Source organism: Ambystoma mexicanum, chromosome 12 (genome assembly GCF_040938575.1).
Source record: "Ambystoma mexicanum isolate Mex_15411 chromosome 12, UKY_AmexF1_1, whole genome shotgun sequence".
NCBI classification, from domain to species: Eukaryota; Metazoa; Chordata; class Amphibia; order Caudata; family Ambystomatidae; genus Ambystoma; species Ambystoma mexicanum.
The window spans coordinates 801775040-801798839 of record NC_090936.1 but is presented as its reverse complement, the minus strand read 5'-3'; the positions used below and the strand labels follow the sequence as shown (position 1 = coordinate 801798839).

The 23800-nt window shown below is 44.7% G+C and overlaps 1 protein-coding gene across 3 annotated transcripts in view; it reads left to right on the top strand.

Moving 5' to 3' along the window:
• The window catches only part of PPFIA2 (PTPRF interacting protein alpha 2), a 2558488-nt gene that overhangs the window by 2259889 nt on the left and 274799 nt on the right, over window positions 1–23800 (top strand). For all 3 annotated transcript variants that reach the window (XM_069629312.1, XM_069629311.1, XM_069629313.1), the window contains 2 exons: window positions 9534–9615; window positions 15276–15476. In XM_069629312.1, coding sequence (XP_069485413.1) covers window positions 9534–9615; window positions 15276–15476 — 283 coding nt within the window. The remainder of the gene's footprint in view (window positions 1–9533; window positions 9616–15275; window positions 15477–23800) is intronic.

Sequence of the window (23800 nt, the reverse complement as noted above, 5' to 3'; positions counted from 1 at the left end):
AAAACATTTCTGCACTGTTTCTCCTCACAGGTACAGAAAAGAACCACAAATTAAATCATAACACAGTCTGTTTTAATATGTATACAGAAATAAGGCTGTGTACCTCTAACAGGGGTTGGAAAAGTGCCTATGCATTTTGGATAATATCCGTGTTCAGGGCCAAACCCTTTGGCAGCCAATAACATTAACAAAAAATATACAGCAACCTACAAAGATTTCCAGATAACCTGCATGGCTACCAAATATATACAACAGCACATAAGAACCACCACAAGTCTAACATTTTTGCAGCACTGATGTAGTGTCTGTACAGTAATTTCAGTAAAGCTGCGTTGGTTAGCTGGCTGGTATGCAAAGTGACCACTACAAAGTATGGCCCCAAGGTATAAATGGTGCATTGTTCAATGATACCTGAGTATGCCTCATGCTTCTTAATGGCTCCCTGAGTTGTACACCATATGCAACCATTTTATAATGGTGCAATGTCGGTTGTTATCGTAGTGTTCCTCATGCTTGATAATGGGTGCCAACCATTTCAGCTTAGACAACTAATGGTTTGCTGCCAATGTCCTGTGTCCTTACCTGTTACGGTTTTTTAACAGGACTGTCCAAAAAGTGTTTGTGAAAGGTGGTAGTGGATAGATGCCTGTTGATGTGATTAACCTAAAAATCCTGCGTTCAAAGTTGACCATAGCCTGTCATAAAACCTGTGTGTAGGTTTATATGTCAGTCTCTTTTAGGTTAAGAATCTTAAAGTACTTGAGCTACCACATTCTTCTCGGTGTGGTATTTGGGAGGTAACCTTTCAAACCAATTGCTTATACACCCTTCAGTATGTGCGGATCATGTATTTTGTGGTAGCCAAATAGTAATTCTGTTCTGTGGTTTCAGATTGTGTATCTATGTAGGTTCATCCTTTCATGCTACTTCTGGCAGATCTCACCTACATACTTTCCTTGTGGGCATGTCTTGCAATGGATGAGTTACACAGCGTTGCAGTTGTTCATCCCTTATCTCTGTATTGTTTAGTTCTGTTGGGCTCTTATGGAAAATGTGGCCCTTGTGCTTGCACATTTTATATCACCTAACATTGCATGGGCATTTTCCTGATCATCTTTGTTCTTGATCTAGTGGGGATGCACTTCAAGTCACAGACAGTACTTGGTGTATCACTTGCTTGTATACGATTAAATGAATTTCTATGAATTCCAGCTCATCATCTATGGTGAATATCTTAACAACCCAATTTGGTTGTTTTTGTGCAGGCTAATAGGTAACAACCAAGGGTATTTGTTCAGTATTTCTGCTGTCTATGTAGAGTAGCAGGTTGTATCCAGGTAATTTCTATGCACAATACAGTTTCCTGTCAATTTGTCTGGCTGAGTGACACTTTTGCAACTAGGATGCATAGAGTGTGACCAGGGACATTGATTAGGGGTCGCCAGAGTTCGCTTGAGAAGACCTCTTTTTTGTAATGCAAGCTCATGGGCTGTGGCCATCACCATGTGGCTCTTTACTTCTGGAGTGGCTGGCTTTCTTGTTCAGGACCTTAAAAAAAAAAAGAAGAAAAATAAGAACAGGAGTGCCGCATGTCTAACAGTTTCAGCACTGACCCTAAATAAGAAAGAATAGGAATACCAAATAACGTGTCTTTATGGAATTCTCTACAATAATTGCTAGACTCATTAAAGGTTCATTTCAGGCACACTTCAGGGGGTGAGTCACTGATTTAGTCTTTTCTTAAATGCCCCAACTCAGCCTTTCATCCTTCTGAGGTCGATAAATGAGTAACAACACAGCTTGGGTGATATTGGGTGTATAATTTTTCTATATAAAACACTTAAGCGTAAGTGCTATATAATAACACATCATTATCATTTGGTCATGGACGTCTGCTTGCATTCACAGTAATTTGGTAATATGGGCCTATACACACTGATCTTAAAGATAGATATGGTGATCCATTCTTGTATGAAATGTACGTCACATTATAGTGATATCGTAACCATATTTTTCGTAGTGTACAATGCTATGTGTTGCCATTTCCTGTTTTGTCACTGGGGGAAAGGTTGTGTTCCATCGCTTCCCGCGATATCACTTCGGGGTGGGGTCAAATGACATCACTTCCTGTGATGTCATCAGGGGGGTCAAGGGTCGTGTGATGTCGCTTCTGCTATCCCTGGTATTTTGGTGAAATGACGTCCCTGGAGTGTGGCAAATTGATTGTCGCTTGTCTTCCAGTTGGAGCATAAATGTTGCTTACAGATGGCCTGGCTGTAGATAAAAGTCTGTTTTGTGTGGCTTGGACAGTAACTTACTCTGTGCCGGCATTTCTTTCTGTCTTTGAGATTTTTATACACTGCTGTTTCTAGGTGGCAATTCCTTCCAACAGAGATAATCGCATTGAGGAAGTGTATGCTCTTCTTGGAATATTCCATGATGAACTTAATGCAGTAGTGTAAGACATTTAGTGATTCATTAAATTGTTTAATGGAATCTTCACCTTCTGTCCAATTCAAGAAGGTGTCATCAATGTATTGCAAGGATATTAGTGGTTTCTGGGATTTTTGCAGTAAAAACTCTTGTTCAAGGTATGTCATGAAAAGATTAGCATAGTGAGGTGCCATTTCTGTGGCCATGGCCATGGCAGGAAGTGTCTAATATTGAAGCAAACATTGTTGTGTGTGAGTATAAATCTCATGAGATCTCTGATGGCCCTGATTTGGTGTCTATACTGATGTTTGCTCTTTAGCAGAAATCTCTGTCATGCAGCTACCAATCATCATGTTGGACGTTGGAATACATTTAGGTATTCATATTGATATTGATCTTTTATTTCTATCACGCTCGTACACAAGTGTTTTAGAACACGACATTCAACATGGACAGATGTGCATCCAGTGGCACCCAGTCTATTTCTAGAATCTTCTTGAGGAAATGTGCTGTGTGTTGTAGACTTCTGTCTGTGTCCATCATCTCAGTTTTTAAAATGTATTCAATATAACCAGACATGGCTTTGATTAATATAATTAATTCAAAGATGATTGAGTGGTCCAGATCTTCAAGTTTGTGGATTATAAGAAGCATAAAGAATATCCCAGGTGGGATTTGTTTGGTCTCAGATGGAGTTGTTGGGTGACATTTTCATAACCAGTCATGTGCGAGGGTTCTGAGATACGAACCTAGTTGGTGAACATGGCTATATACTCTTTGTTTAGCCAAGCTCTCACATGTAACTTAGGCAGAGTAGTACATATAATTGAGAGATATGGAGATCAGGAGCTGGACATAAGTACAATTAACAACAGAAGAAACAGCCAATTAATCAAGCATACAGAGAAGTGCAAACATGCACTCTCTATTAGGCCTTAACACACATCTTAAAACTTAAGTATGCCACACAAAACAAAGTACTCCTATTTACACACACACATACGCACACATATAAATACTGGTATCAATACCAAAATGGAAATATGCAATACTTTGTCCTGCAACACAGTTACAATATATTCAATAATTAAATGTGCTATGCATGGCCCACAGTTTCATGTTCCTGCTTGATATAGCTACCGCAGAGAAGCCCTAGGAGACTGGGGTTTGGGCAGGGAGGGCCCAGAAGTGGGCAAGAATAGCCATAGGGATTTGCACCGCCATGGGTATTCCATTCAATGTAAATAGCCACACTGTGAGGAATTGACATCTGGCAAGTGTGCAAAGCCCTGACTTTTTTGATGTTTAGTACATAAAATGATGCGAGTGATTCCTTTTCCAAAGGGATAATCTGCTAAACAGATCCCCTTTGTCGCAACCCCATGCCAAAAGCATAGTGCACTTGTGCCCTGTACCTCATCAGACTGATCTGCAGCACCCGCTCTGCTCATGGTGCAGAGCAGGTTCAAAGGTCACAAGATGCCCACATGACCATGCAGCAACAGCAAAGCCACTGCAGCACATCAGAGGCATTGAAGATATGCCCCAGTATGCAAACTATGATGATCATGTGCACCCCATGCTGGTGGCAGGGAAATCTCTAAGAATAGGTTATGCCTGAGTTCAGGTATAATGCATGGCGATACATATGATCATGGCTGCTACATCCCAATTGATATTGGACATGTGTCCACTGGTGTGAGTCAGCTCTGCTGTGAAAGGGAATGTGTATTCTGGTCAGATGGGTCAATACTGCCACACGGCAGGACCGAAACCCAGAGGACCCAGCCTCTCTTTAATTCCCTCTGGGAAGGCTGATAACCTCCTCCCAAAGAAACAGCCGAAAAGCAGCCAGCTGTTCTGCACCCAGGTATCAAAGGGGCACACCCATTCTGGAGGAGTAGCCTCGCATCATGGTGGTGAATGTCTAAAGGTCTTTGTTGTCAGCTGGAGGGATGGGGGTGGGAGTAGTAAAGGCAGGAGTACTCTAGACACTGGAAGAAGCCTTCCACCACCTTGTTTCTCACTGTCTCTTTTTCCCTTTCCTGCCTCCTCCACTTACTCTGGATCAAAACACTTTGGGTACAAGATCAATCGGGCAAAGTCAACTTGAGCCTGGGACAGTGATTGGCTCCCGAAAGCATGCTAGCTTTAGACCAATCACCTGAGAACTTGTACCCTTTAAGGAGGATTCTCACACCCCTTCAGCTAAATTCATTCAATTCCTTGAGGACCCTATAAGGCCACAGAGATGTTCTGAATGTTCTCACCTGGACTTCCTTTGGGTCAGTTGCACTGTCCAAAGCCCTCCACCAGAGCTGAAGAAGGAGCTGTCCAATACAGAAGGAAGATCTGTCCACTAACTACTCCAAGGGAACATAGGGAGTGACCAGTGCTGTGCAACAGGACCAACCATTCTGTAACGGATCTACTGTGCCAGAGAAGAGACCCTGAACTGGTGTATCCTGTCCTCGAGTCCTCTGCAAAGGCCTCACAGTGAACAGAGGGCCAAGCCAGCCAAAGCTCCCTGTTCTACCACACCAAGCCAGTCACTCTGTGTTCCCTGCATCCTGAACAATAGGCAAGGCACTGGTGCTAGTGTCTGCATTCCTCACAACCAGCCGATTTATTGAACTGCATTTAAACCAGCTCAACATTGCATTGTGTAACACATCACTTGTTAGGCCCGAAGGATCTGCTCAACTCCAGAGTCCAAACTAAATCTCTGGAGTGTCACTCGTTGAACCTAACTGGGGGTTACAACCATGGCTTGGCCCAGCTAGCCTGATAGCCACCGCCTCATTGAATACACGTTGACACACCCTCGGTCACCACTTCAACGACTGTCGCCGGCTGACTCAAACTGCTGGAGAATCACTCGCTGACCAAGCCCAGCATACAAAGCTGACTTGGCCTGGCCAACTGTGAAGTGTTCTTGTGACCACACTGACCTGCCACAATGTAATTCCACCCTTTGACCACAAAGAGCACCCACATTCGATCCTACTGAATGCCCACTTGATGCCAGGGTCTGCATGATCCTATGTGTCCAACTGAGCCTGATCAGCTTGAATTAACTTTCGAACCCGGGCCGGCTGCATCAGCCCACCAAGAACTGAATCCGGGTACTGTGACACTGAAATGCTCCCATGGTCCTGTTGGGCCCTAGAGTATGGTTAGGTCACAATCACTCCTGTTTTCAATCCAACATCCTTTTTATGGTGGTACCTTACCTACCACCCCTGGAACTGCTTTCAGAGTGCTACTTTCTCCACTCTGTCGTATCTTCTCTGTTCTTTCCTTTGGTTTCGGTTACAGTATAGTAATCTTCTTTTGTTCTACTTGCAGATGGTGTGTTTTATTGAAGTGTTTATATTTGTATAGAACCTTGATTGGGCATTCCCTTTATTTTTGACTGTGATCCTGTGTTGTTTGGGTCACTACCGGTTCACCTTCTTACCCCTCTTGAGAGTATAGCCTTCCCTCGGCCAGCATTATCACAGAAGGCGAAGCAGGTATATCTCTTGATTGTCTCTGTTTTACCTTTATGATTGCGTTGTGTTTTGGTTTGTAGAAGTGTGAGGGCTGAGTGGGCCATTTTACCCCTACTCATCCTTGTACACCTGCCAGACAGAATCCAATTTGTCACAACCACAAGCTGTGTTTCCTTCTTCAAATTCCATTTTCCTCCTATCAGTAGTCAAATGGAATAGTTTTGATGTACAGGTGGCGCTTAAGCAGCACCTTATAGCCGAAACATATTATTGAAACATCTTTGAAGATCCTCCTTCTCACGATTGCAGACATTAAAATCTAAGTGTGATCCGGTCCGCCAGACCCTACTTTATTTTGTTTTACCATTTTACAAAGGAGTAGCCTGTTTTGCCCCATAACCAGAGAGACATCAAACTAGGTGAATGTTTTTCTATTTCACTTCACACTATTACTTCCAATGGCTATCTGGGAGGCTGTAGAGGTGCAAGGAAGACGTCATTGGCCAATCTGGCAATAAACAAATTCATGCTCTTTCTTTCAAAGTGTTTTACCTGGAGCAACCCTCGCCATTTGGTGAAACATGTTCTCTTAGGTGTGGTTAAAAAAAGATTTCTTGTTGGCACATGCGCATCCAGCCAGATCTGTCAAGCATCATTTCTCTTATGGAAACACAGGTATACCTACTATGGGGCTATTGAAATCTAAGAATTGTGTTGAATAACCCACAGTCTGAATCATCTTATGTTCTTTCTGATATTGATACTTGTATTGCAAATATTATAAAGAGTAAACCACAGGGATAGAAAACGACCCATTCCATTGGAGCCCTCGGTCCATCGGTTACGTCAGCATTTGTGAAAGATTAATTGGACTGGTCTGCAGAGATAGGCAACGTTATTAAAGAATATCCCAATTACTTGTGTAAGAAGAATGCCGGACATAACTAAAAATATGTATTAGACAATGGTCCTGTCAAAGGTTACAGAATGGTGACGCTTTGAGGCACAGCAAATAAAAAGGCACACACGGTGGTATCCAGTTATAATGTCAAAAATATTTGGTTGAATGCAAAAATGTCGAAAAAAATAATGCTGAAAAAAATGTGAATTTTTTTTTATTTATATGTTTTTTTTGGTTTAGCTAGTAAAAATATATTGTACATAAAAAAAAACAGGAGGTTGGGGGAAACCACATAAAAAAAATTAAAAAACACATTCGAATTTCCTTTTCTCCATTATTATTTTCGACATTTTTGCATTCGACATATTCACTATAAACCACACACAGTCATATGTTCGTGACTTGTGAGTAAAGATGGTATGGGTGGGTGAAATTGAGTAAAGAATCGATGTGGTCCCATCCCCCCGGATGACTTGTGAAGTAACATTATGGTTTTTCCCAGACCTACCTTATCTAAATGCTGAAGTTACTCATTACAAAGGATTGTTGTAAATTCGGAGGAAAATCTCATTGAAAAACTTGAAAAGAAAAAGATAGATTGTGTGATGAGGCTATGATTGGGGGACTCTGCAATTTATCTACAATGGAGAGATTTACATATTTATCCAGAGATGAGTCATCGCTCTTTGGGCGGATTTGTGGTAAATATATGATTAAAAACATTTAGGGATAGTAACAAAAAATAAAAGCACACACACATAAAGTGTGGTACCTGCATTTTCTGTTTGAAACGGGATGCAAATTATTTGAGCATGGCGACTCACATAGAATTCAATATGAGTCATGAGCAATTTACACTAGTGTCTCAGATTCACAAAACAAGAGCACATTTCCATAAAATGATATTAAAGTTTGAGGAAAATTAGCGACTTTCAGGGGAAAGTGTGTGAAAGTAACATTTGTTTCTGCTGATTTGCTTGTGTCCAAACTCGGCTTACTGCGTACTGAAACAGCGACACAAATGTCAAGGAAAATGATAACAAAACAAGGCAAAGGACTGACTCATGATGCAGCACCAGGGATTTAGAAGAACAGTTGGGAACTTGAGATTGTTGGAAACTCACAGGAATATAGGGTTACTTGGAGCACACAAGTGAAACCGCTCGACCCTTACTGTACCAGCATTCCCCATACAAAATGCAGCTCCTGGGTGTAAACGTCTGTCATCTTTCACTCCAGATCCTTTCAGCTGTACCTTTATTATTCCATCCTCCTGATTCGATTAATTATGTATCCTCATTTTTGCTCATCGATCCATCGCTTCACAGCTAGATTTTCAATGTTATAACCAACACATACATTCATATATATATATACATATATATATATATCTATATATATATATACACAGGAACAAAACACCTCCTCCATCTTTGCGACTCAAAATGCCCCATCTGCGCTTTGAGGTGTGCCCCTCATTTGTATTGCTTGGCGATTGACATACCCTCAGGAAGGAGCAGAAAAGTGTGTGTTAATGTAGGTATTTTCATATAGTTCCTGACATTTTCTTCATGGCGTGTCTCAATTTGCCTAATTTTAGCTTTTGTGAATAGGGCACAATTTCCTTGGGTGCAATCTGCAATCACAAATACACATGAGTTGACCAAGCTTAGTGAATCGTAACCATAATGGTATGTTTTATTATGTTTCCAGCTTTCAGGGCCCTCTATCTACACCCAATTAACAAAGAATTTAGGAAAACATTAATTATTAATAACCTAACTTGCAATACATTCATTTCTTTAAATACATTCCCGGTAATACTGTCCTGAGTTTCATTCCATTTCATCCCAATTAAATAAGAACTGCTATCTTTATTTTTCGAGTAATATTGTGCATTTTATGTAACACCTGCTACAGCTGTTCTTGCTGATTTGTACTGCTGAAAGTAATTGAAGTTACCATTAGGCAACCCCTCAGTTTCATACGTTCCTTAGTACTGAGGATGTATGTTTTTGTCCCGAATTGCCCAGTACATTAGTGAATGCCTCATCCAATTCTTAGTTGGAGAGGATTAGAGATTAAAATAGACTCCAACATGATTGACATCTGAGGCATGCAGGATATAGATAGAGCACAGCGGACTGAATACTGAACTCACTGCATTTCCATATCTTTCACAAAGCACAGTTGATGGGGAGCTGGTTCAGGGACTGTATCATCATCGATAGAAAAGAAGAATAGCCTTCGTGCAACCGTGTAACAAACCCGGGAATAGGCCCCACTTGCAGGCTCAGTCCCCTCCCAACTGATGTAGGATTCATGACAACTAAGGTGGGGCAAAGGTTTTTCTGACTTACTCATGACTTAAACCTGGAGAGGGTTATTCGATTCTCGAAAACGTTATGTGAGTAACTCTGTCTTACTACTGAATTACAATGAATCTGGCTGTGAAAAGCTTTTTTTATGTGGGCAGTTTAACGTTTCTAAATCTGCACACCCAATTAAAATGCTGCTGTTTCTTCCAGGTGGGCGTGTTTCAAGCACATGCAAGTGGGAGAAACCTTTGGGGGAATAGGTCCTTTATCATTGTATCCGAAAGCACAGATTGCCACAATGACTTAACATGAATTTGCTGCATGCGTTATTCCTTGTGTGACACCCTGTATTTGAGATGCTAAATTACACGTCTTGGTGCATTTTAGGCATGAACTTTTGGAAGAAGCTCGAAGAAAAGGACTACCCTTTGCTCAGTGGGATGGGCCTACTGTTGTTTCATGGCTTGAGGTAGGAAATGTGCAGATGTTGGAAGAATTACAGGGAAACTGTGTGTCCTGTTCATTTCTACAAGATGTGTTTCTCCTGTACTCCAAAAACACTACTTATTTCATGTGTAAGCAAACATAGGTTTAAATGACATGCCAATAAAATTAAGAAAGTGAAGAAAGAGAATACACTAATTGTGTGTTCTATTTGTGTAGATTGCTAAAGCAGTATGCATGATAAATAATGTGGGTACATATGCATGGACAAATAGGTTGTGAAGAAGTCACTTAATTGATAGATTTAGAAAAGGGATTGAACTTCAAATATAATTCACTGGAGCTTCCACAGCATATGAACTTGGCAACCCACCGATAGCGATGAACAAAGGTCAAATTTGCTCACCATCTAGTAGTTTAGCAGAGCTCTAGGCTTAAGTTAGTGGGGATATTAGAAATACCATACACAAATTCTTAAATATTAAATATTTTAATATCAATGCAAAGGTGATTCAAGAAATATATGGAAATAACTGTGTTCAAAAAATCTTGATGAAAAGATTACAATTCAGCGCTGCTTGCCATATGCAAATACGGCCCACCCTCTGCCAATTCCCAAAGTGGAATGCAATTTGCAAATTGTGAAGAGTTGCAGTGCAGTGACTTCCACAGTAGATATATCCATAGCTACCTGGCGGCAGTGATGGCACCGTCAACTAGTGTGGGTGCCTAGGAAGACGGTTTCAGCAATGACCTGGCTCACACCACATGGAGAGACAGTGGGGCATCCACCCCATGGCATGCCCAGACAGGAGCTCCAGCAGCTGAGAACGCAACGTCCTCAGGCTGCAGGAGGGAATTGGAGAAACGCTGGCAGGGAGGTGCTGCAGGATCACAGAGCAAAGGCATGGCCTTTTCCTTTGGCAGTGCCAGCACAAGTCCAGGATATTTGGAACACGATAGAACCTGCTTAAGGACCAGGTTCGAATCCCAATGGAGGACCTTAGGGGAATGTAAGGGTGTACCTAAATTAATAAAATAAGAATCCATGAACAAGACAAATAATATTTTGAAGAGTCCAAGGATAAATGAAGAATAAATAAAAGAACATGAATAAAGTGAAACTGTAATTAAAACAACAACTTTAAACTGGTCAATCAAGAGAGCTCGCCTAACACAGGGGCAACAGATTGGAAATGCCCTGCCACCCAATCCTGTAAGCGGGCTTTCCACTAATCAGTGGCCAACAGGATGAGGAGGAGCTTGGCTATAAAAGCAGAGCCAGTTCACGCTGAACTGGTCTTCATTAGGGACATGTTCTCTGTACTTCTCTCCAGGCTCTGGTGCATGAAGAGGAGCTGAAGTAAAAGGCTTCTGCTGGGTGAAGGAGCCTGGACTACCCTGAAGCACTGCCTGCCTGGAATCTGCCTGAAGAGGCTGGAGGAAACTGATTCACCCATGGGGAAGAAGGAAAGTACCCTTGCAGCACCACCTAAGCCAAAAAGGTGGAAGTGCTGACCTTCCTCAGAAGCATAGAAATAGGCTAGGGGAAAAGCTTGCTAAGACCCTGATAGAGAGACCGGGGCAAAAGCAAAGATCACCTGAAGAGGAGAGGGGCAAACATATCAGTTTCCTAAAGATGTGAGGGGCAAGGAGAAAGAGAAAGTGAGATAGAGAGAGAGAGAGAGAGAGAGAGAGAGAGAGAGAAAGGATATAAGAAGATAGCATCCTAGAGGCAAGAGGAACAACGCCAAGTCCCTTGAAGAGGTGTGGGGGAAAACAAAAAGAAAGAGATAATCCGAGAGAAAAATGCCACCAAGTAAGAAGTGAGAACACCCCTTAGAGGGGCTAAGAAACAGAAGCCAGTGAAACTGACAAGAACCCCTGAAGGAAAGCACTGTTATGGTTAAATGTAGAAAGAAGAATGGACCTCAGCAGGAGTTTAGGCACAAAAAAACCTGGAAGTAGAAGAGGGCAAAGAAGCTAATCCCAGAGAAAAGTGCCACCAAGTAAGAAGTGAGAATACCCCTTAGAGGGGCTAAGAGTCAGAAGCCAGAGAAACTGACAAGAACCACTGAAGGAAAGCAACGGTATGGTTAAATATAGAAAGAAGAATGGTCCTCAGCAGGAGTTTAGGGACAAAAAAACCCTGGAAGCAGAAGAGGATGAAGAAGCTAAAGGTCAGGAAAGAAATAGAAAGAGTAAAACCCAGGAACCCAGCAGGAGGTTGGGGCAACATACCAAACATACCAAACAAACAAGAGAGAGAGAGAGGGACAAATCACCCAGAAGACAGAAATAAGAACCAAAGTGCAAGACCCAGCTGATCCCTCGCCTAAGAGGCTCTGCACCTGGGAGGCAAATACCAGTCTCAGTTTCAGCTCTTTGCATAAGAAGCCCTGTTGGTTATCTACCCGATGAAACCCTAAGAAAAGATTGCTTTGAATTGTTGGATATTCCTAATTTAGGAGAGGATTTAGATAGTTTACACTTTCACCTACGGAAAGAACATTAAGTTTATTGTGTTCATTGCACCATTTGATTTGGTTATCTGACAACTCACCTTTTAGGAACTTTTGATTCAGGAAAACGTTCTTTTAAGTTTGAGGATTAGTTGGACAGATACACTTACTTTATGGTTTTTAGCACTTTGGGCATCTTGTTACTTCATAGGTGAAGTGCACCTTAGGTTTGTGTTATTGACACGCGGATGAACTTTGAAGTCACTTTTTTTAAGTCACTTTACTTTATCATTAAGCCTTTTTTTTTGTTACACTTGTTTAATAAAGAGTTTTCTTTGAAAAGACCCAAAGTCTGAGACCGATGTGTTCACCATGTTGCCACAAAATATAGACCTGCCTGAGGCAGGTAGAAGAATACAGATAATAACTTTTTCGCTGGAATTAACGTGAGTTTTGTTAAAGCATGTTTATGGTGTATTGGCTTGAATCCTGGATTTCTGGCCTTTGTGCGGCAATCCTGGGGAGGGGCAAAAAGACTCCTTTTGTAAGGGAAAAGGTGCACTATAACTGCCTCCTGCAACCCAGTATATCCTTTATGCCTGGGGCTCAAATGGGTGGAAATAGGCCTACTAACCAGTTACACCACTCTCATAACCCAGGAAGTAATGCTTTGTGTAATCCCTCACAACCTGTTTTTTCTACAATATATTTTTCATAAAATTGGTTTAAAATGTTTGGGTAAATAAAGTATTTCTACTAAGTTTCCGCTGCTGGATGAAACAACACTTAGGGTTTCTTCGGGAAACCTTTTCATTCAGTGCCCCCACAAATATAGAGCAAGATTATTGTTTTCCCCCATTTTACAGTATATGTTTCTGGGGATAAGTATTGGCCCCACCTTGCATTGGAGTGAGCACTTTAGGACCTCATTGTGGAAATTACTTGTCTGAATGAAACTGCCAGTATTTAATAGCCAGTGGTAAAATACCATGCCTTAGAGAAAAGAAAAATCTGCCTTGCTTTAATATCCCCCTTCTTGATCTCTATCCATGATATATTCTACCTCTACTTTATTTATTTTAACATTTATAAAGTGCTCATACAACCCGTGGGCATCGAGGCGCTGTTACAGGAATTGTGTTTTTTTTTTCTTCTTAGTTGCGTAATTGTTTTTTTTTTTATTTTTTGTCTTTGTTATGTATTTATAACGCGCTTAAACACCGAAAGGTTTCCAAGCGCGGACCCGGGGATCGAACCTGTGTTGCTTCGTGTCGTCTTGCTTGGAAGACGCACACGTTGCAGCTGAGCTATCCTCCAGGGACTTGTAGCTATACTATGCAGAATATCACTTGTAATTAGTTGTGACAGCTGCTCAAAAGAAGGGAAGGCTCTGATTGGTCATAAAAAGCCCTAGAATTAGTATTTTCTGCTACAGCATCTCTGCAACAATTCACAAATCGTTTCTATATATTTATTTAATTGGGAGATATGTAAAGGCATGAGCTTTCTTGTGTACTGCTTCAAAGTGCATGTAATACAGACATTATACAGTAGAACACAAACCATCAACACTATGCAAACGGGCAAAGGGTAGGTAACAGGTCCACGGTGTCACTGATTGGGTAATGTGTGGTTTCTAAGATGGTGAAACAGGATTTCTGCTAAATTAGTTGCCACATAAGTAACCTGGCTCTTGTTTTGAAAGAAGTAGAAAACAATTGAATGCAGATTTACCTGGAATAAGCAACAAAAGTAAAAGCATGTATCTCTGTCTGGGGTTCACACACTATTCACAAAACAGGACAGTGAACATTGGTTTCAAATCACTGGCGGTCACACCTAGATGCGTCCATAACTGCCTGATAATTTCTCAGCGATACAACCTAAAATGCTAGCGACAGTTTTGAGACGTGTAGATAGGTTAGGAGTCCATGGGCTCTCAAGAAAGTTATCATGGTCAACTAAAGCTAATCTCTTATTCTTTTCTTCAAGGGCAAATGTGTTCTCAATGACCGCTTCCCAAACAATCGTAGTCAATTTTCTTAATAACCCTGCTGGCTACTACCTAATATAATGCTGGTTAATCCTAGGGCTTGCACAATCGACATGTTCCTTTCCCAGGTTCATACATAAGTAAAATAGGAGTGTTGCAAGGTCTACAGTTGGGCACAAAGAACCCTTGCCGGAATAAGGATTTAGATAGCAGGTTTTATTCCCTCTTCTGCTTCCTTTGGAATGAGATCTTGTGAAATACACAGAAGGGGTTTGGCTAGATACAGAGTTATATGTACAGGGTACACATTTAATATAAACATGAGCACTCTTTGCATGTGTGCACCATAATTGTCGAGGAACTTAGTCAGTGATAGAAGTGAGCGTGGACGGTCGCGAGCGGTGTTCCTCTACCTTTCTTTTTTCCTTTTTACCATTCCTCTACTTTTTACTGCGCTATTCACCATTCTATATAGAGGATTTGTCCATGCATGTCCCTGTGCAATGAGCCGTCATTCCTATATCTGGAAACCATGATAGAAGGTTTTGAGCAAAGAACATGATGAGTGAGTAGAAATGAGTATGGGGAGAATGATGGAGACGGAGGGTGACGGACATATCTAATATGCAATGGATCACATGGTCCATATAGATATTTGTGGGATGAAGGGTCACTCCGATATGTGTAAAGTTGGTGAAGAGGCTAGGATTTTGGTGTAAGATGGAAAGCAATAACTAATTAATTTTAGAATCTTATGCGAATTTAGATCTCGAAAAAGAGCACTGTTATTATGTATTCTGCCACAAAAGAATATTGCTCAAACTTCCACCTAAACTTGACATGACGAGCGGATGCTGTAACCTGATAATCACACTATCAGATGATTCTCAGGAGCTTTTAATGCTGAACATTTTGGGGATAACATAATATAGCTATCCACATAATCTTGGAAAGGGCCAACTAGCAAGTAATGCCATAGCAAAATTAAAATAAAGTGTTATTTATATCTGCATTTATTGAAGTATTTTTGTTTCAACATAATAAAAACAACTTTACACATAGATACATTTTTGGGGACCAAGATCACTTGTCTAATATCAGCTGTTTCGGGACTTTGTATATGCTTTTTAAAAACATTTAGTTACTTTCTGATTTTTTTTTTTTTAAATGAGTGCATCATTTCTTAGACCTTTCTGTGAAATCGTGTTTTCTTATTCCCACACCAAATAGCTGTGGCTGGGAATGCCTGCATGGTATGTGGCTGCCTGCCGTGCCAACGTCAAGAGTGGCGCTATCATGTCTGCGCTGTCAGACACAGAGATCCAACGGGAAATTGGAATCAGCAATCCCCTTCATCGCTTGAAGCTCCGACTCGCAATCCAAGAGATGGTTTCGCTTACAAGTCCATCAGCACCTCCAACCTCAAGAACTGTGAGTTACACATTGTGTTCTCGTCTTCCCCTCCCATCCCCTGCTTTGATAATGTATGAATGCTGACATGCTCTCTACGGAGTGAAGCCATAGAAAAACACAATTCAACATTAACAGGATTTCTGAAGGAAAATAAATGGGCAAGTGCAGTAATGACCGACAGTGACAATGAATGAGTTGTTCTCCGTTGCTGTGAGGTTAGCCACCAGGGTTGTGAATATCGACTCTGTCAAATTTGTTGATCAACAAACCATAAATCAATATCAGTCTGAAATATTTTGAAGCCAAACCTGTGAATGATTTATGAGATGTGCTATTTGCATAGAAAATGAAAGTCCTGCTTTTTTTCTATACTTCTACTGTCTATGAACGTATTCACACTTAAGAAAATGATCTCACAAAAATCAAAGTTTTGGTTAAGGTGTAAGTGCACCTTTCATACATCATTTATCAATATCAATATTGTCATGGTTACAAACCAATGTGCAAACTGAAGCATTTTCCTAGCATTGTAATCGCACTCAGAGGCACGGATGCACAGAAATGTGTCGCTCCCCAATGTGAATTTTCTACAACTTTCAGTTCAGGAATAGAAATGGGGCGGATTTCCAATGGAAATTTAGAATTTGACAGCACAAAAAGATCTCCCAGCACAGTTAGAGACTTTGATCTTCAATTAGTGGTTTTCAGCTTGAAACTCACTATCTAAATAATATTTCATACAGTATGTCTATCCCTGGGATGTATGGCTCACATTTGTCTCCAATAATCCTAATGGTAGACGTCTAGATGTGTTCTCACATCTTCCAGATTCATACCCATGCCTGGTGTTACCACACGTACTCAGATTGCAAGTGCTCCTGTCAAATAACACATTCGAGTTGCAAGTTGGCCTTATTCCTACATGTGGTTTACAGATTTAACAGAATTTGGTATTCATACATTTCTGTGTCATGCTTGAATTATATGCGTTTTATTGGAGTAATCATCTGGGTGTCTCTGGGATAGTTAAAACATAAAAAACATACTTTGATAAAATGCATCCTCCAATTTCGAAAGGAGCCCACCTCATTCCAAGAGATCATGTTACTTTGTTGTTGTGAGAGCCTAGATAAGTCCACATGACAAAATATGGTGCATATTCTTTTTGAGAAACTGGAAAATATATGCGTTTTTGAAGTTGGAAAGTTCAGTCATCTTTCTCAAGCTTATTTTTGATTAATATATTGTACACCATTTAGTTTAGCTCCCTACACCCTTGGGCCAAAAATTGTCATCCATAATTTAATGTCACTTGACTATTTGGGCATCATCTTCATGCTATTAGATATTGCTAATTTTATAGGTCCTTTCACGAAATGCAGGGTTAGTACAGTCTGACCTTCCCAAAATTCCAATTTTATGTTAACATGTTCTGCTAATGATTTTATTAGACTCTTAAATCTGAGATTATAATGTAGTTGCTTTGGCTCCTTTTGTCTGGTGTGATGGCAGTTTGTGGGCAAACACGCAACCCTGTAGCATAACCTGGTATACTATATTACTATATTACTATATTACTAACAGAGAAATGTGTTTCGGTAGATTATACATTTTGATCCATTTGTACTTTGATGGTATGTGGGCATGTGGCAGATTCTATGCTGCCCACGGCTCTGTGCTACTCACACCTTCCTTCATTTTATTCATCTAGCACCTATCTATTACCACACATCTACACGATACTTATTGGTCAACAAGATGTACCAGTGCTGTGTTACTGATACTAACATGATAGATCGTTCATCAGGAGTTATTGAGGTTTCTTACACCATACAATGTCCGGTGTTTGTGTTGATGCCTGGGCTGCTCTGTGATCACAGAGCTGTTATCTTATATCTCTCAAGAAGACATTTTAGTAGCAATTACTCAACGAGTCTTAGAACTCTAACGTTGAGTCTTGTTTCTTGTTCTGTATCTCTGGAGTTCCCTGTCACTTGGCCCTGGCTCTTTTCCCTGGTATTTACCATGTCTTCTCTTGGGATTGTTTACTGCGTATTAGTTGTCTGCGCATTTGCCTGAATACTGGGTTGGCTGCTGTTTGCCTCTTGTTACCTTTAGTTCTGTATTCCAGATTGCTTGCTGATTGGTCCTCTTTATCGTTGCTGCTGTAAATGTTTTAGCCACATGACTGTATACCAGATTGCTTACTGATCACCTCTTGATAATGTAATGCCCATTCTTTTTCTGACCTATGCCTGTATATTGTGATCCTTTTTCTGTCCTCTGTTCTCATTATTCTCTCGGTTGGTGCTATAGTCCATGATTCATTTTCATGTTTGGGGTTTTGTCTTACTGTTCTGTATTCCCATTAAACATCATCCTCTCCCGTATTCGTCCTTGTGCCACTGTGGCTTGCTGTGTCTTAGATCTGCAGGCAATGCCATCAGGAACTTGTGTACTTACCTCTGTGTCCTCTTCCATCTGGTTGTTGTGGATTTTCAAATTCGGCAACCAGACTTTAGTGTTTTTGTTGGTCATGATTGGTCTCCCATAATCTTTGTCTCAGTCTGTGTCCTAACCTGTTTCCAGATAGGATTATCAATGTTTTTGACTTGCCATTGGGTATAAAACATACTCTTCCATGCTTTCTTGTTCTTGGTGCCTTTCCTTTTGTCTTTACTGGCTGGATTCACTAACTGGACATAGCTGCAGCTCGCGAATGGAAGCCTGACAGTCAAAGCTTTCCTTTCTAGAAACATCAATATCCATAAAATAATATGTACATAATTACAACAAACACAATGAAACACATCATTATCACAAAAGATCAACTTATTAAGCCATTGACATAAATTAGTCTTTTAGACATAACTATCGTTTTATACTCCTCAAGTTCCAAGTGCTTGATTCAAAATAATAACATACCTTACAGTAGGATCACATTTAATAGATTTACAGAGCAGCATTGTGTCTAGAGGACTGCTAAACAATGTCCAAACAATGTAATGAGAAACAATACCTTAGGTCTGCTATAACAAGAAGAAAAAAAAGAGACAGATATTTAGTTCTCAGTTTCGTCTGAGCAAGTTGAACACTCGAAGACTCTAGGTGTTGCTATTTAGAAATGTATTCATTAATGAGGAAAATTACCATTCTCAAACTAATAAATACAAGTTTTCCAGGCAAGAATGTAACATTTTGGAGATGGCTTTCGAAGGCTATGTTGTCTTAGATAAACTGTCAGTCAATCTTTGGCTAGTGGCTCTCAAGATTAGGTTTCATAAGATGTCCAGGAAATATAAGCTTATTTAGTAGCATCTGTGGCTACTTTAGTAACTGAATCTGGTCCATCCCACACTACCTTAGATTGATTTTATTCAGGGTAGTTTTAATATGTGAGAACCAGGAGGCAGACCTACTTTTGTGCACCACTCTGTCCCCAATAAACAATAGTAAGGGACGTTTTGCAACAAGATAAATGACTAGCATGTTCAATTCTATTTTGGTTGGTGCAGTTGGGGTGCTCTGGAGTAGACCTGGATGGGTTGTACTTACCTTGTTTTCAGCGAAATAAATAGTGGTAACATCTCCATAGCCCCAGATTTATGTACCATATGGGGCAGTGATACATGTCTTATCTCTATAAACCTCCAGAGAGGGTGCCAGTGCATGTTACCTCCAAAGCACCAAGAGAAAGAGCCCACTACACCTCCTTGCTTAGCCAAGGCAAACAAGAAATTCTCATTCTGTCTGGACCATTCAGTGTTAGCAAGACATGCCCCCAGGTAATGATAGAATTGCACCTGATCTAATGTGTCATTTTGATGGTTGATCTTGATTTACAGGCCATACACTTAGGGCCTCATTACACGGTATGCGGTAAGGGTTTACCGGTACCGGTATTTTACCGGTACCGGTAAATCCTTACCGCTTTACTACGAGGTCCCTTTGCGGGTTGGGGAATTTAACGCCTGCTTTTTGCAGGTGTTAAAAACCAACCCGCAAAGGGACCAGTGGAGCTAATTACGGTACCGCAATTTGCGGTACCATAATTAGCGCCTTCCCCATTCCCATAGGGCCCTATGGGGCAAAAATGGGAATGGGGAAGGGCAATGGTGGAAGGGGGAATTACAGTCCCGCCAACCTTGGAATGGGGATGTAATTCCCTTTTCCACCAAGGCGGTGCCGGTATTTTACTGGCATGAACCATGGCGCTAATAGTGCCATGGTTCACCGCCATCCGTGTAATGAGGCCCTTAGTCTTATGCGTGTTCATTTCAAGGCCCTTGGCTAGACACGTTTTTAGCTGTTTTTGGAGAACCAATGGATTTTTAGATACCATAATAGTATTGTCCACAAATAAAAGAATACTGATATTGCATCCAGCTAAGAAAGGGGCATCTGCTTCAAGATTAATTAGCACGTGGGCCAAGACACACTCCTGCCTATCCCCCTTGGAAACTATGAAACTCTCAGTGTGTTCTTACTTAAGCACGCATTTTACATAGGCTTCTTTGCTAGAGTATAAAAGGTGACTGGGTAATTGAAGTTCAGCTGGGACATCTAGATCACATAATGTCTTTCACAACAAATGGCACAGAACAGTGTTGAAGGCTGTTTTGAGGTTGAAGAATAAAAAATAGAGTGGCTGATTCCTGATTACTGGTTTTAATAAAAATTAGTAGATATAGGCAAAACACATGGAGGCCGATTCATGGAATAATTAGCGCGGCGCAAGTGGCCAAAAACGTGCGAATCGCAGTGGAATAGCGAAAATCGCAGTGCAAGTGCGAAAATCGCACGAAAAGCAGCGCACATCGATTCATGGAAGGCCGTGCGCGAGAAGACCATCGGATGTGCGATAAGAAAGTGCGCGGCGCACGTTGGCGCACAGGCCATCTAACGGCGTGCGCCAGGTTACAGCGAAATTCGCACAGGCCACAGCGAAAATCGCACATAGCGCGGCGCACGCAACAAAAGTAGGCGTAACACGGGGCGTAACACTCGGAATGGGGAACAACTTGCCAAAAAGTGGGCGTCACGGGGGAAGCACAGGGTACAAGTGCGCGGAACGCCCACACGCTCGCCTCCAAAACGTATTCATGGAATAGAATAGGGCAAAAAAGCGCACGCTCAAACCAGCGCACAGGCACAAACACGACCGATACAAGAAAGCAGGCGGTAGCGTCTCTGCGCCTGGAAGAAATGTGCGCCAAAAGGTGCGCCAACAAATAGCACCCATATACAGGCATGATGAATGGCCAATACTGTGGCCCTCCAGGACAAATGACGTGCAAAGGGGTACACACAAACACAGACAGGCGCTGACAGAAAAAAAAACATGTGCGTGTATACCGGGGTGCGCGGGAACTCTCACACGCGATTAGGCAGGGTACGTGGATTTCAGGGGTGCGCGGGAAGTTCCACACGCGACATGGCCGGGTACGTGGATTTCAGGGGTGCGCGGGAAGTTCCACACGCGACATGGCCGGGTAAGTGGATTTCAGGGGTGCGCGGGAAGTTCCACACGCGACATGGCCGGGTACGTGGATTTCAGGGGTGCGCGGGAAGTTCCACACGCGATTAGGCAGGGTACGTGTATTTCAGGGGTGCGCGGGAAGTTCCACACGCAATTAGTCAGGGTACGTGGATTTCAGGGGTGCGCGGGAAGTTCCACACGCGACATGGCCGGGTAAGTGGATTTCAGGGGTGCGCGGGAAGTTCCACACGCGACATGGCCGGGTACGTGGATTTCAGGGGTGCGCGGGAAGTTCCACACGCGACATGGCCGGGTACGTGGATTTCAGGGGTGCGCGGGAAGTTCCACACGCGACATGGCCGGGTACGTGGATTTCAGGGGTGCGCGGGAAGTTCCACACGCGATTAGGCAGGGTACGTGGATTTCAGGGGTGCGCGGGAAGTTCCACACGCGACATGGCCGGGTACGTGGATTTCAGGGGTGCGCGGGAAGTTCCACACGCGATTAGGCAGGGTACGTGGATTTCAGGGTTGCGCGGTAAGTTCCACACGCGATTAGGCAGGGTACGTGGATTTCAGGGGTGCGCGGGAAGTTCCACACGCGATTAGGCAGGGTACGTGGATTTCAGGGGTGCGCGGGAAGTACCACACGCGATTAGTCACAGTACGTGGATTTCAGGGGTGCGCGGGAAGTTCCACCCGCGATTAGGCAGGGTACGTGGATTTCAGGGGTGCGCGGGAAGTTCCACACGCGATTTGGGCGTGTACGTGGATTGCAGGGGTGCGCGGGAAGTCCCACACGCGATTTGGCTGTGTGCTCCCAGGCATTACCTGTACACCCTCCACGGCCCCTGCAGGCAGCACACACCACAGGGGACTACCCTGCACACCTGCTCATGTCTCCCACCACCCCCACCCCCCAGGGGCAGCCTCCACCAGGCCCCCACTCATGTCCCCTATCACCCCCACCCCCCAGCCACCAGGGGCAGCCTCCACCAGGCCCCCACCCATGTCACCCACCACCCTCACCCCCCAGCACTGTGGGGCACCTGCCAGCAGGCCCCCACCCATGTCACCCACCACCCCCACCCCCCAGCAGTGCAGGGGCACCCTCCACCAGGCCCCCACTCATGTCCCCTTGCACCCCCACCCCCAGCAACCAGGGGCAGCCTCCACCAGGCCCCCACCCATGTCTCCCACCACCCCACCCCCCAGCAGTCCAGGGGCAGCCTCCACCAGGCCCCCACCCATGTCCAACCCATGTCTCCCACCACCCCCACCCCCCAGCACTGTGGGGCACCTGCCAGCAGGCCCCCACCCATGTCACCCACCACCCCCACCCCCCAGCAGTGCAGGGGCACCCTCCACCAGGCCCCCACTCATGTCCCCTTGCACCCCCACCCCCCAGCAACCAGGGGCAGCCTCCACCAGGCCCCCACCCATGTCTCCCACCACCCCCACCCCCCAGCAGTGCAGGGGCAGCCTCCACCAGGCCCCCACCCATGTCCAACCCATGTCTCCCACCACCCCCACCCCCCAGCACTGTGGGGCACCTGCCAGCAGGCCCCCACCCATGTCACCCACCACCCGCACCCCCCAGCACTGTGGGGCACCTGCCAGCAGGCCCCCACCCATGTCACCCACCACCCCCACCCCCCAGCCACCAGGGGCAACCTCCACCAGGCCCCCACCCATGTCACCCACTACCCCCACCCCCCAGCACTGTGGGGCACCTGCCAGCAGGCCCCCACCCATGTCACCCACCACCCCCACCCCCCAGCACTGTGGGGCACCTGCCAGCAGGCCCCCACCCATGTCACCCACCACCCCCACCCCCCAGCCACCAGGGGCACCCTCCACCAGGCCCCCACCCATGTCACCCACCACCCCCACCCCCCAGCATCCAGGGGCAGCCTCCACCAGGCCCCCACTCATGTCCCCTTGCACCCCCACCCCCCAGCAACCAGGGGCAGCCTCCACCAGGCCCCCACCCATGTCACCCACCACCCTCACCCCCCAGCAGTGCAGGGGCACCCACCACCACGCCCCCACCCATGTCTCCCACCACCCCCACCCCCCAGCCACCAGGGGCACCCTCCAACAGGCCCCCACCCATGTCACCCACCACCCCCACCCCCCAGCACTGTGGGGCACCTGCCAGCAGGCCCCCACCCATGTCACCCACCACCCCCACCCCCCAGCACTGTGGGGCACCTGCCAGCAGGCCCCCACCCATGTCACCCACCACCCCCACCCCCCAGCCACCAGGGGCACCCTCCACCAGGCCCCCACCCATGTCACCCACCACCCCCCCCCCCTCAGCCACCAGGGGAACCCTCCACCAGGCCCCCACCCATGTCACCCACCACCCCCACCCCCCAGCAGTGCAGGGGCACCCACCAACAGGCCCCCACCCATGTCACCCACCACCCCCACCCCCCAGCATCCAGGGGCAGCCTCCACCAGGCCCCCACTCATGTCCCCTTGCACCCCCACCCCCCAGCAACCAGGGGCAGCCTCCACCAGGCCCCCACCCATGTCGACCACCCCCCCACCCCCAGCAACCAGGGGCAGCCTCCACCAGGCCCCCACCCATGTCACCCACCACCCCACCCCCCAGCAGTGCAGGGGCACCCTCCACCAGGCCCCCACTCATGTCCCCTTGCACCCCCACCCCCCAGCAACCAGGGGCAGCCTCCACCAGGCCCCCACCCATGTCTCCCACCACCCCCACCCCCCAGCAGTGCAGGGGCACCCACCACCAGGCCCCCACCCATGTCTCCAACCACCCCCACCCCCCAGCCACCAGGGGCACCCTCCAACAGGCCCCCACCCATGTCACCCACCACCCCCACCCCCCAGCA